This window comes from Cynocephalus volans, chromosome 1 (genome assembly GCF_027409185.1).
Source record: "Cynocephalus volans isolate mCynVol1 chromosome 1, mCynVol1.pri, whole genome shotgun sequence".
In the NCBI taxonomy this organism is placed as follows: domain Eukaryota; kingdom Metazoa; phylum Chordata; class Mammalia; order Dermoptera; family Cynocephalidae; genus Cynocephalus; species Cynocephalus volans.
Window position 1 is genome coordinate 27,279,881 of NC_084460.1, and position 13,813 is coordinate 27,293,693.

At 51.0% G+C, this 13,813-nt stretch overlaps 1 protein-coding gene across 1 annotated transcript; it reads right to left on the bottom strand.

The window, feature by feature from the left end:
• Positions 1–604: 604 nt before the first annotated feature.
• On the bottom strand, positions 605–13,524 carry TRIB3 (tribbles pseudokinase 3). Its single transcript, XM_063113914.1, has 4 exons — positions 13,380–13,524; positions 9,153–9,443; positions 4,977–5,269; positions 605–2,205 (listed from the first exon to the last, which is right to left on the bottom strand). The coding sequence occupies exons 2-4, from the start codon at positions 9,441–9,443 to the stop codon at positions 1,713–1,715; spliced, it is 1,077 nt and encodes a 358-aa protein (XP_062969984.1). The 5' UTR covers positions 13,380–13,524; the 3' UTR covers positions 605–1,712.
• Between the last annotated feature and the right edge of the window lie 289 nt (positions 13,525–13,813).

Genomic DNA, 13,813 nt, shown 5'->3' on the forward strand with positions numbered 1-13,813 from the left:
CACTCACCCTCCTTCATGGAGCATGCGCTTCAAGGAGGCTGCCCCACCTACACAGCTCCAGGATCAGCGTGATTAATAAGTGTGAGCATTCCACTTGCTGGCGATTGGCCGGGAAAGAGCATGTGACCCGGTTCTGGCCAATGAGATGCGTGGGAATGTCTGTTAGGAATGCTTCTGGGAAAGCTTCCCCCACCCCAAGGAAGAGCTATGAGAACAACAGCTAACTCTTATTGGGTGCTTATTATAATGCCAGACACGGCTTGTTTTAAATGCTTTATATAAAGTGACTCATTCAAGTCTCAGGAGTTAGGTATCATTGTTATCCCCTATTTTACAGATGAAGAGTCTGAAACATTGAGTGGTTAAGAAACTTGCCGAGGGTCAAAGAGCTAGTAAGTGCGGAGGCCAGGATTTGATTCTGGGCAGCCTGAGTCCAGACTACTGAGTTCTCAAGTACTACAATGCCAGCCTCCTTCTTCTGGCCATGGATCTCTAATGTGACACCTGTGACTGCTGTAGCCATTGTGCCAACACTCTAGGGACAAGACAGCAAAGAGACAGAAGGCGCCTGGAAAAGCTGAGGTCCTTGCAAACCGTTCTGAGAGCAGAATCAACCAGCATTGGCTTCTTGCTTTGTGTGAAATATATTTCCTTGTTGTTTAAGCCATTTTGACTTAGAAAAGTACCCCAACTCAGATACTGTTGCCTCCAGAACAAAAAAATGTGGGATGACCCACTGGGCTGCAGACATATGTTCTCACAAACTACTCATCTGAGGTTGAGACATGAGGCCTCTGGCTTTTCACTATGGGGCCAATTAAGGCAGGGAAAACTGGTAAGTGATGGTAGGAAAGGATAGAAGAAATATCCTGGAGAAATAAAAGTATTTTGTAACTTTCCTTATTAGGCACAAGGTAAAAAATATATAATCATGGTATCCAAAACCCATAGTATTGATCTGGGGTCCTGGACCCCTCCCCACAACAGGGCCTGGGACTTTCCAGGTGGACACAGGACAGACCCTGCCTAATCCTGTTTCTAACCTTGGTGCTCAGTCAGGGGCCACCGAAGTCAACAGGCCTGGACCCTTATTCAAACAATTATTGAGTTAGATGAAAACTGGTCTCAGAGTACGGGTTTTGTCCTTCTAGCCCAAATCTTTGGCTCAGGACTGGAAGGAGAATCTCTTGATCAAGAAGACAGAGCTGCAGGGAGCACAATTTCCGGCATGGGCTGGGCTCCAGAGTCCTGAGTTGCAGGGGAAAGGCTTGGAACCTTTGGCACAGGGATGCTTCCCTTGCTGTGAGAAGGTGCAAGACACAAAGGCAGCTGGGTCATTTGTGAAAGGGACTATCCTGTGGACAGAGGTGGCTGGGCATCAGCACGAGTGGAGCCAACATTGGCACTAAGTGTGCCCAGTGTAGACACTGCCAGTGGGCATGGAAGTGTTGTCAGCTCTGTGCACAGGGAGTCCTGTCTCTTTTGCTGTATTCCCAGCACTGAGCACAGGGTTCGGCACACACTGAGCACCAGTGCGACTTGTGAGTGTGGAACAACACAGGTGTGCATAGCACACGCTCCACAGGCTTCCTCCTTTCTCCCTCCGAGAAGGCACTTAAGGTGTGGTGTGCGTGCCCAAAGAGGCAGGAGAATGCTTGGAGACATCCCAAGCTCAATCCACTGTTTGCAGCTGAGAGTCCGGGAGGGTGGCCCTAGCCATACAGACCCACCTCTCTTTCTTCCTCCTCTTCCTCAGCCTCTGTCAGCCCCTGCCCATCAGGGACCACCTGGTCAGCCTCCCAGAGGTGGAATCGGGAGGGAGCTGAGGGGATCGGGTCCTCCCGCAGCCAAGGGTGCAGCAGGATGCCTGTGGCTGTGAGCCGCTCATCCGGCTCCCGTCTAAGAAGGCAGCGGACCAGGCAGCAGGCCGGGGCTGAGAGGCCTTCAGGCAGGGCAAAGGCCCCACGGCGGATCTTGCCAAAGAGCAGGGCAGGCTCCGAGTCCTGGAAGGGGTAATGGCCGGCCAGCATGGTGAAGAGAGCCACACCCAGGCTCCAGACATCTGCCGCCTTGCCTGAGTAGGACGCCCGCGAGCTGAGGATCTCAGGCCCCACGTAGGCTGGGCAGGCATGCTTGTCCCAAAGGGAGTCATCCGGCCCAGTCAGCACATAGGCGTCCTCCAGGTTCTCCAGCACCAGCTTCGTCCTGGGGCAGGGGGAGAGGCAGAGAGGTCAAGTCCCATCTGGAACCCCCATGCCACCACACCACACTGGCACTCTTAATGGCACCCACGTCCCCAGTACCTGCTGGCATTTGACAGACAGGAGCCAGTCCCACGAGGCTGGGTAATTGATCCTATTCAGATGAGGAAGCCCAGGCTCAGAGGGTAAATCATTTCTCATGGTCATATTTATTTATTTATTGGTGGTTGGCCGGTATGGGGATCCAAATCCTTGACCTTGGTATTATGAGCAATGAAATTTAAACTAAGACTTGAACACATGTCCCAACAGTCCCTTGGGGAGGGAGCTGAGTGAACTGAGAGTGTTAAGCTTCTCTTAAAGCAGATGCAAACCTAGGGTCAAGGCAGGTAATCAAATGAGAGAAACAGGAAGTGTGCGAAACATCTCAGCACAAGCCCTGCCTACAAAGCGCACCACTAGCAGCAGTGCCATCTAATAGTTCCTTAGTGTCCACTGCACTAAGCTCGTTACCTGGCTCACCTCATTTTATCCCAGCTACAATCTGTGAGGAAGATACCATCTTACAGCTCTAGGGTGTGGGGCTGGGATGGGAACCCTGGCTGTCTCCCACCCACAGCCAGTGCTAGGAATGGCTCACAAAGATCCCAAGGTGGCCTCACCTTCCCGTTTTTTTCCCCAAGAGAAGCCAGAAACTCCATTTTACTGAAAAAGTCACAGTTTTAAAAATATTGGCAACCAATTTCAATTAAAAACACAAACACACACCTATGCAGGGTAAAAAAATGTGTGTGTGGCCTGCCACTTGCAACATCCACTTTAAACCACTCCCATGGAGCACTCAAGGTTAGTAATTGTTCTATTACCACCGCTATTAATCTTCCTCCTAGGGCAGCACTTCCTGGGTGCCTCCTGGCGTTTCACAAATGCTCACCTATCCTATGAACCACAGCACTGGGCGGGGCAGGGGTGTGGTCAGCATTATTGGTCCATTCTACAGATGAAGAAAGGAAGGCTCAGGCAGCAGAAGCCATTGCCAAAGGCCAAAAAGCAGGTAAGAAGCAGAACCAGGATTTAAATCCAGGTCTGTCTGACTCTGCAGTCCCTTTCCTACCAACTATTCTCAGACTATTGCCTTGGAAAGAGAAGGAAGAGGTCTAGGGATAGTTGTACCTACCCCGTTAATTTGTTTGAAATTATGTCCTAGCTTAAAACTCATTGTAAATTTTACATTCTTCTTACTGAAAGGCATATCTGTTTTATTATAAAATGTAGAAGAAAAGAAGGAAATAGAAAACCAGACTTAGGCAAACATCACAGTAATAACTGCTACAGGCAAGAGGGATAGCTGCTAAAATTATCAGGCAAAAGTTTGAGGAGAAACAGGATATTCACATGCACAACCTCAAAGTACCTCCCCCAAGGAACTTATTAATTATAAAGGGTAAGTTAGGAACTTTACGGTGGAGAACTTTGGCAGACAGCACCTTAACCAAGTGACCATGGCTGACATGCAGTAAAGACATGTCAGCTTCAGCGTCTTGTGATAGGTTGTGCTAAGAAGGGCCCATCACTTCTGTGGTATTCTCACTAAAAACACATAACCTCAATCTGTCTGTGAGAAAACAATCAAATCCACACTGAGGGACATGTAAAGTAACTGACCAGTACTCTTCAAAAGTATCAAGGTCATGAAGGACAGGGCAAGCCTGAGGAACTGTCTCAGACTACAGGAGACTGAGGAGACATGACAACTAAATGCAGGGTCAGAAAAAGGATGTTAGTGGGGAATTAATAAAGTCTGTGGTTTAGTTGATAGTACTATACCACGGTTAATTTCTTAGTTTTGATCATTGTATTATGGCTATGTAAGGTGTTATTGGTGGAAACTGGGTGAAGGATGTATAGGAAATCTGAACTATTTTTGCAACTTTTCTGAAATTCTAAAATTATTTCAAAATAAAAATTTTTTAAATGCAATGGGGGTCACCCTCCTTCCATCACCCCCAAAAAATCTTGAAATGAAGTTGAGGCTCCCAGTGTACATTCCTACGTACCTGGCAGCTGAGTGCACTCCCTGACGCATCCTGCATGCCCCTGAGACACCGGGTCCCTCTGCCCTTCTCCCCAGGAGAATTATCTTTTAACCAAAAAGTACTAATTCTCAGTTTCACAGAAAAAGTTTCCATGTGGGGAACCTCAGACCCTGTTTTAGCGGTTGCCTGAGGCCTTGGAATCCTAGGAACATCTTAACAGTCCAGCCCTTTCCCCTGCCAATGAGGAAACTGAGGCTCAGAGACAGTGGGTCACCCAGAGTCAGCTGGTAAGTACAGCCCCCCTGCCTGTCAAGCTCGGAGTAACTTAGGACCCAGGCTCTGGAGTCAGATCTGGGTTCAAATCCTTGCTCCATGACTTACTAAGCTGTGGGATCTTGGGCAAGTTACTTGGCCTCTCTGGGCCTCAGTTTCCCTATCTATCATATGGGGACAATAATAGTACCTACCTCACATATTTGTAAGGATCCAGGCCAAGTTGGATAATGGAGCGATGCCCTTCATCACTGTCAGCCACTATGATTCTCAGAACCGCAAAGCTCCACCCCAAGGGGCTTCCAATAGGACTGAGTCAACTTTTTGCAGGGAACTAGGCAATGGGGGCTAGTCCAGCCTTCTCCACATTTTGAGTAAGTCATTTTGCCTTCCTGGGCCTCAGTTTCCCCATCAGGGCCCACCTCTTGAGTAAGTGTGTGGGTGGGGCGTCTGCGGCCACACTCACCTCTCACAGTCGGTGAAGACAAAGCGACCGAGCTTGAGATCGCGCAGGACTAGCCTGTGCTGGTGACAGTGTGCCAGGGCCGTGGCCATCTGCCGAAAGAGCGCAGCGGCCTCGGGCTCAGGGATGCGGCGGCGGCTGCGCACCAGGCTGTGCATGTCCCCGTGGGTCCGAGCGAAAAAGGTGTAAAGGAGCTGGGTGCCGGTCAGGACCTCAGTGGGCCGCGCCACGTGCTCGTGCGGGGGCAGCCGCGCGTAGGGCTCCAGCACCGCCGGGGCCTCGCGGGCCGGGTGCACCTGTGGGCGGAGCGTGGTGTGAGCACGGCTGGGACCCTGGGGAGCCCTGGCTGGCCTTGGAAACAGTCACAGCCAACCCTATGAACACTACTGCGTGCTAGGCGCTGTGCCAAGTTTCGGTTCTGTAGTGGATTGAATTATGTCCCCTCAAAACTTCCTGAAGCTTGAATTGTGTCCCTAGAGTTTTATGTATTAGAAACTTAGCCCCCACTGTGACTGTTAAGAGGATGGGAGATCCTATTATGGTCATTGAAAGGTGGAGCCTTGAAGAGGTGATTGGGTTGTAGGACCCTGCAGTAGTGAACGGATTAAAATTGGTGGTCAGGGGCATGGTTCTGAGGGTTTTAAAAGAAGAGGAGAGTCTGTCTGTCTCTCTCTCTGCTCTCTCTGCTTCCACAGTCTTGCAATGTGAGACCCCTGGGTCACTGTCACCACCACCAGATGGACTTTGGACTTCCCAGCCTCCGAAACTGTAAGCAATAAATGTTGTGTTTCTTTATAAATCACCCAGCTTCAGGTATTTTGTTATAAGCAACATAACTGGACTAATACACTTACCAAGTCACTCCACCCTGACAACAGCCCTCTAAATAAGATGATCTGCCCCATTTTACAGCTAAGGAAGCTGAGAGGCCACACGGCCAGCAAGCTGCATAGCTGGGATTTGAACCTATGCACTCCATCCTCTACACTCTTAACTGCTGCCCGACATGGCCTTAAATTTCAGATAACTGAAAAATAACCATAACCCAAACAGAAAAATAACCCTCAAAGCAGCAGAAATCCAGAAGAGCGGAAAATGCAGAAATCACTTGTGCTGGTCACCTTCAAAGCTGCCATTCTCCAGAACCCACTGCCTGCCCACCATTTCATTCATTCAGCAAGCCCCTCTGAGGGGCCTAACTGGATTGACAGCCATGGTCCCTGCCCTCAGGGTGCCCACAGTCCAACACAGGAGACAGGAAACAAGCCAAAAAAATAAATATTTACAAATTCTGTCAACTGTTGCAAAGGAACCAAGAAAAATGCTGGAGTGGAGAATATATTGGAAGGGGGCACCTATTTTAGAAAGTGTGGTCCAGAAGCGACTCTGGGGAAGTGATCTGAAAGATTCAGAGATGCCCATGGGATAAGCTTTCCAGGTGGGAGGGCACAGTGAGTACAAAGACCCTTCCCCAGACACCCACGGGCCTGGCTCCTTCAGTTCATGCCAGTCACTGCTTAAATGTCACCTGTCCTCAGAGAGGTCTCCCTGGAACTCCCTAGCTAAAATCACCTGCACCCCTGTCCTCCCGGCCCCCTTCTCTCCCTGTTCAGAGCTTTATTTTTCTCTAATGCATATATGATCACCTGTCACATAGTTCACTTATCCCCTTGTTTATTGCCTGTATCCCCACTAGAATGTCAGCTTGAGGAGAGCAGAGTGACCTGCTCTGGAAACCCAGCCAAAGGTCAGTGCAGCTGGAATGGGGTGGGGAAGGGAAGAGGGCACATGGCGAAGGTGGAGAAGTTGTTGGGAAATGTGCTAAAGGTTTATGAACATTAGTGTGAAACTTCACCCTAGCCTTGAAAAGTGTGCCCCATTTTACTGATGTTAAAACTGAGGTTCAGAAAAGGGAAGTGACATGTTAGGAGCCATACAGCTAATCAGTGGCAGAGCTGGTATACTCACTTCGGTTTGTCTGACATTAAATTGTTTGCATGTTATTTCCACTATGCCACACAGAAAAAGAACAATAAACTATATCCATATGTGATCCATGAAAATACTGTAAAGTATGACTTTAAAAAACAGTTGGGGTGGCATGGAGGAAATAACCCCCAAAAAGAGACTACTTCCTGCCTCTGTGCATTTGCACTCGCTGAACCTGCTGTCTGGATGCCCTTCCCCTAGACGCCCACAGGGCTGGCTCCTTCAGGTCATGCCAATCACTGCTCAAATGACACCTCCTCAGAGAGGTCTCCCTATACCTCCCTGGCTAAAATCATCTGCACCCCTGCCGTCCATGTCCCCTTCTCTCCCTGTTCCAAGCTTTTTATCCGTTGTACTTATGATCATCTGTCATGGATTTCACTTACTCTTTATTTATTGTCCGTACCCTCACTGGAAGTCAGCTTGAGGAGAGCAGGACCACAGCATGGTACATGGCACATACAGATGTGCAATGAAGGTTTGCTGAATTAATGAATAAGGTGGCAGATAAGAGGCAGGATAGTGCTCTTTTTACACACTGACAAAAAAAAGCCAAGGCAGCCTGGAAATGACAGTTCAGCCCCAGCAGTTCATACTGGTGTGGGAATGAGCACATCCCAGTGGACTTCCCTGAATGTTTCTGAGGAATCGGGGCCCTGCAAAAGCATGGTGCTTCTGCTTCCAGCCTGCTTTGACTGTCTCCCAGCGTGGGCCCCCTCCCCAGTGGGAACAGAAAACTATGACACTGCAGGAAACGGACTCAGAGTTCAGGGTTCCTTAGAGCACCTGGGGTAGAGCACTGAGGACCTGCATTAGGCCGCCCAGAGCCCGGGTGAAGCTAGTGGCTGGACCATGTCTGGATCTATTCCCCTGCCCACTTCATCCCCATCAGCAGGGGCTGGAGCCAATTGCTGCTGCTCCCAGTAGGAGGCTTAAGACCCTCTGCCTCACTGCGCATTCCCAAGGGGACCCAGGCCCCCTTCTGCTCGTCCCTTGTATATATAGGCCTCCCCTATCTTCCTTTGCCTGCCTTGCCTGTGTCTGAAACACTTGTCTTAGCACTGGGTACGCGGCTCTGAGCTCAGCCTACAGAGCCCAATTCCAGCTCTGACACCTCCTGAGCCACACCTTTCTGAGCCTCAGTGTCCTCTATCTGTAAAATGGGCACAATAATAGTAATTGATTCATAGGCTGTGTAAAGATTGAAAGAGACTGTGCACACTAAGCAATCAACATAGTAACTGGTGCACAGTCAATATTTATTGTTAAACTTTATTCTCATCTCTGTCCTTTTGGGCTGAGACCTGCCAATGTCCTGCATGGGCTGATCGTTAGGAGGCTTTGGCCCTGTCTGTTTCCTGATTTCTGCCAAGAATTCTGAGACTTCTCTACCCCTTACCTTATCCTAGGAGCCAGGCCTGATGCTATGTGCCTTCATGCCTGGCCCTTCTCGTCTCTTAATCTCAGTCTTCCCATCTGTAAAATGGCCACAGGTCAGGCATGATCACCTCCAGGGTTCCAGGAGTTCTGATGTCTTTCTATAACTTACCCTTCTCTTATGGAAACACCCTTGAGGCTCCCCATATCCCAGCAGAAGCTCCTTCCTTTTTTGGGCAGGGGGCACTTGCTATATGGAGATCTGAACCCTTCACCTTGATGTTACAACACTACACTCTAACCAACTGAGTTAACCTGGCCAGCCCCTTCCTAACGCTTTCACGACCAGCCGCTGCCAACCCTCATCTCCTGCCACTTTCTGCACACCCTCTCAACTCTGGCCATAGCGAAGTCCTTTTCATTCTCTGAAGTGCCCTGTGCTCACTCCCCTAGCACTTTGTGTAGCTGTTCCCCCTGCCTGGAACCGCCTTCTCCCACTTCTACCTGGCTAACTCCTCCTCAGCCCTTTCTGACACCCCCTCAAATACATTACAGGTGTTCCCCTGGTCCCTAAGCTCTACTCTAGCAGCATTTCTCACACTACAGGGCCTCAGCTGTGAATTCCCCCACTGCTGGGACCATGTATAGCATACCCCTCTGGTCTCAGCCCAGCCAAGGGCTCTCTGGCTGCTTCCCCAATTAACAAAGGAATAAATGAATATAAAGACCCCTCAGCACCCTGGCAATCCTCTGGAGCCAAGATTTTTTCCAGGCCCCTCATGATGCTGGGGGAGAGTGGCCCAGGGGACGTACCTTGCAGGTGTACTCGATGCCTGTGGGGCAGTGCAGGGCCCGGTAGGCCCGCCCACCCTCCTCGGGCTCTAGGAGGACATAGGGCCCAAGCCGGGAGGCAGTGGCCACAGCAGGTGCATGGGCTGGAGCAGGCAGTGGGCTCAGCGGCAGCGGGCAGGGGGGCGGCCTGGGCTGGGGCTCACTTCGAGCTCGTTTCCGGGTGGGACAATCAAAGTCTAAGTCATCATACAACTCCAACCGCTTCTTCCTGGAGGGGACGCCCGCAGGAGCAGCCAGAGAGGCAGCTTGCATCTAGAAAAAGGGGAGAAAGGCACTGAGGTAAGGCTGTTTGGTGGCCCCTCTCTTTCCCTGCTTGGGTGGGAGGTACATCAGAACAGCCTTTTGGAGAAGTGATTCGGCAGCGTGTGTTAAAATCACAAAAGCACACACCCTTGACTGGGTGTCCTGTCTCTGGGAATTCATCCTCCAGTTAAACTGCTCATAAAAAAATTAAATATGTAAAAGGCTGTTCATCAGAGCCTCGTGTCTAATAGTAAAAGACAGGAAATATGCCAATTGTTCAGAAGTAGAAGGCTAGTTAGGGCTGGCTGGTTAGCTCAGTTGGTTAGAGTATGGTTCTGATAACACCAGGGTCTAGAGTTCAATCCCTGTGCCTGCCAGCCACAAAAAAATAATAATAAAAAAATAAAAATAGAAGGCTAGTCAAAATATCATAGTACATAGGGCGGGCCCATGGCTCACTTGGGAGAGTGTGGTGCTGATAACACCAAGGCCGCGGGTTTGGATCCTATATAGGGATGGCCAGTTCACTCACTGGCTGAGCGTGGTGCTGACAACACCAAGTCAAGGGTTAAGATCCCCTTACCTGTCATCTTTTAAAAAATATATATATATCGTAGTACAGCCATGCAGTGGAATACCATACAGCCCTCAAAAAGGATCAGGAAGCTCTCTATATTCCAATATGGACTGATTTCCAAGATATATTAAGAGAAAAAAGCAAAAGAGAATCAAATGTTTACAATGCTTTTATGTTAAAAAAGAAAATATATGGGGGTACTTCAAAAAGTTCATGTAAAACTTACATTACTCTTTTTTTTTTTTTTTTTCTTGTGACTGGTAAGGGGAGCGCACCAGACTCTCCCGAGTGAGCCCCGGGGCCGGCCCTTATATTATCCTTTAATGCTATTTTTCCATGAACTTTTTGAAGTATTCTCGTATCTATCTATCTATATTATATGTATTTGTTTATATGTGTATAAACTCTCTCTGGAAAGATATATAACAAGGTTGGAAGGAGACTTTTACTTTTATACTTTCTGAATTTTGAACCATGTGAATGTATTTCCTACTTAGAAATTTACATTTAATGAAACAGGCTGGCTGGTTAGCTCAAGTCGGTTAAAGCGTAACCTTATAACACCAAGGTCATGGGTTTGGATCCTTATGCTGGGTAGCTGCAAAAAAAAAAGAAAGAAATACCTGGTTGAAAACACAGCTTGTTCCTAAAATCATAGCAAAGAAAATCAACCCATTTCACAATCCATGGGTCTAGTACGCTCACAGATATAAGAGAGCTGTGCTCTTGTTCATTCACTTAACACTCACTGGGCAGCTGCTCTGAGCCTGGCCCTAGGCAGGTGCTAAGGGAAAAAAATGAACTAGACAGTATCTTCCAGTCCATTTAGAGGGCAGATGAGTAATCATAACATCATGTACAGTGTCATCAGTCCTAGTATAGGGAAAAGCATACAGAGAGGCCTCTCCCCCCTCTCTCCCACGCTGGTGGGTCAAGAAACGGCTTCCTAGAAGAGGTGGTATCTAAACTGAGACCTGAAGGAGAGTCAGAGTGATATGGAGAGGCATATTGGAGGCCCCAGAATTTGCATTTCTGACAAGTTCCCAGGTGAGGTGGTGCTGCTGTGCAGTAACCGCTGTGCTAGGAAGAGACAAGAGGACAAAGAATGTGCTGAGTGTTTCCCAAGAACATGGGGAATAAGTGTGGCTGCAGAAAAATGTGAAAAGTTTCACAAAACAAGACTGGTGAGGTTAGTGGAGACCCTACTGTGAAGGGCTCTACAGGTACATGTGGCAGAGGTGGCTAGCAGTCCCCCAATCTCAGCTCTCCCCTTCTTACATAGGATTAGAACCTGAGATTTTCGGCTGAGCACAAAGACACCCAGAATAGACTACATGTTCCTTGCAATGGTATGTCAGAGCCGGACGGTTCTCTCCAGAACCCATCTGCCCACCCATTCGAGCTCCATTCCAAGGAGGCCCAGGTATAAGGCGTTAGAGGCAGACAGACTTCAGCCCTGTTAAAGACCTTCCCAGCAGTCTGAGACAGGATTAAGGGGGAAACATCAGAATCAGTTTCCAGACTGAGGCTCACCTCTCCAAACATGCTCCTCCCAAATGCAAGGGCTGCCTTGGGAGGGCAGGAGCCCCCATAGGGAATGAAAAGTCATAATCCTAGCTTGGTAAGAATGCAATAAGGGGCAACTGCAGTCAGACATTCCTGGAGTCTGATCCTGGCTCAGACCCTTCCTGGCTGGGTAGCCCTGGGCAAGTTCCACAGTCTTTCTAAGCCTTAGTTCCTGTAAAGTAGGAACAGAATGCAAAGCTCACAGGGTTTTTGTGATGATGAAATGAAAACAGAAATAAAGTATGTAGAGCTTAGCATGGACCTGTTGCAGGGGAGGTGTCAGGAAACGGTCACTATATTGCTCCAGTATTATTATTATTATTTTTATTATTCATAGCTGAAGATGCTTAAATACCACCCTTGGGAGTCTTATAAATGTCCCCAGGGATGAGGCTGGGATGACACCCCTTACCTCACAAGACTGTCCCAAGAGTCAAGCAAGTTGATGCCTGGCAGTGCAAATGCTTTGTGGCCTGTGCAGCAGGAGTCTGCCTGGAGTCCGTCTGGACCCCCGCCACATCAGTACTCCAGGCTGCCTGGGCCTTATCCATCCATCCCTTAGAGCCTGGTGGGGCCTGGAATAAGCTCCACTGGACAGATGGGGTAACTGAGTCTGTAAATGAGCAAGGGACTCAGCAGGCCCCATTCCATGACTAGAGCCTCTGCTCTGGAATGGGCTGTCCCCTGCCACACCGGGCTGGGGAATGAGGGTGGATTACACCATACACACACACACACACCCCAGAGCAGACAGGTATACACACACCCCTCAAAAACACACTTTGTCCAAGCAGCCAGCCAGAGACACACACATCAGGGCAGAGAGGTGCGCACACATCTTAAGTGACATAACCTCGTCCTCCAGGGGCACCGGTACACACAGATACACGCGCACACAGCCGTCCCAGTTATCACACCCACGGCCGACACCCGCCAGGCCACAAGCACGTTCAGCAGCCGGGCCGAGGACAGTCTGCGACCTCGCCGCGCCCCGCCTGCCTTCCGCAGCCAGGCCCCTCCCATGGGAGCGAAAGCGGCCAGCGGCGGGTGTCCGCGGTCAGAAAGTTCAGCGGAAACTAAGGGGCGGCCCCGGGACTGGGAGGGGGAAGGCAAAGGGAAGGAGGTTGGGCCCTGGGAGACGGGTCGGACCTGGCCCCCTCCCGCGAGTCAGCAGGCACCGCACACACCGTCTGCAGGTACAAAGTATACACGTGCTCAGCGCCCGCTCCCTGGGCACACTTGCCCTGTCCCGGCGGTGTCCCCCGCACAGCCAACCCCTGCCACCGGGGGCCCAGCCCTTCCCGCACCTCCCACCATCCACGGAGACACAGACCCCCCGGGACCCGCCATAACCCAGCCCTCTACCCGCCGGGCTCACGCGGACACCCGCAGAGCCCCCTGACCCTACAAATACAGCCACTACACAGTCCTCCAATGCCCCCCACAGAACCTTCACACACAGACCTCCCCTCACGCACAAAACACAGACAACCTCACACCCCTCTCCAGGGTGACAACAGGACACCTCAGTCCCCGGCTTCCACGCCCGTCGGGTGCGCACCCTCCCCCCAGACCGACTCGGCCACACTCCGGTGACCCCAAGCCCTGCGGGGCCAAGTCACCTGAGACCTGGGGCGTCCTCCGGACGGCGAGGTTTTTAAAAAGTGTGTGTGTATGTGTGTGTGTGTGTGTGTGTGTGTGTGTGTGTGTGTGTGTGTGTGTGTGTGTGTGTGTGTGTGCCTGTGTGACACGCAGACGTCTGGAGGCTCCGGGCGTCCACTCTCCGGCCCCCCGTCACGTACCTTGTCCCGCGTGGGTCCCGGCGCCGCCGATGCTCAGAGCCGCCGGGGCACCCGCAGGTGGACCGGGGCCCTCTCCGCTGCGGCCGAGCTCGGGATCCCGATCCTGCGCCGGCCCCGGTCCCCAGCAGAGGACACGTGCGGAGCCGCCGCCGCTGCCGCCGCGAGTGACTCTTGGGCGCCCGGCGCCGGGCTCTGGCTCCTGTCCCCGGTGATGTAAACCTGGGGTAATCAGCTGTCGCCTGACGCCCTCAGGCTGGGGATTGCACCATCCCCCGCGCCCCGCCTCCCCGGGTCACCGTCCCCCACCCCCGAGCGCGCTCCGTCCCTGGCCTCTCCCATTCAGTCCTCCCTCTGAGCCCCGGCACCCCGCCTCGCCGGAGCACTAGAGGTGTCTGGTCTGGACCCAGTGTCCCCTCTTCTGCCCAGTGCTCTGA

Coding starts and splice junctions, on each gene's coding strand:
- TRIB3 (XM_063113914.1), bottom strand. CDS start 9,443: ATGCAAGCTGCCTCTCTGGCTGCTCCTGCGGGCGTCCCCTCCAGGAAG. Junction 5,270..9,152: donor GCATCGAGTACACCTGCAAG/GTACGTCCCCTG, acceptor CTCCGCCCACAG/GTGCACCCGGCCCGCGAGGC. Junction 2,206..4,976: donor GTCTTCACCGACTGTGAGAG/GTGAGTGTGGCC, acceptor CCCCTGCCCCAG/GACGAAGCTGGTGCTGGAGA.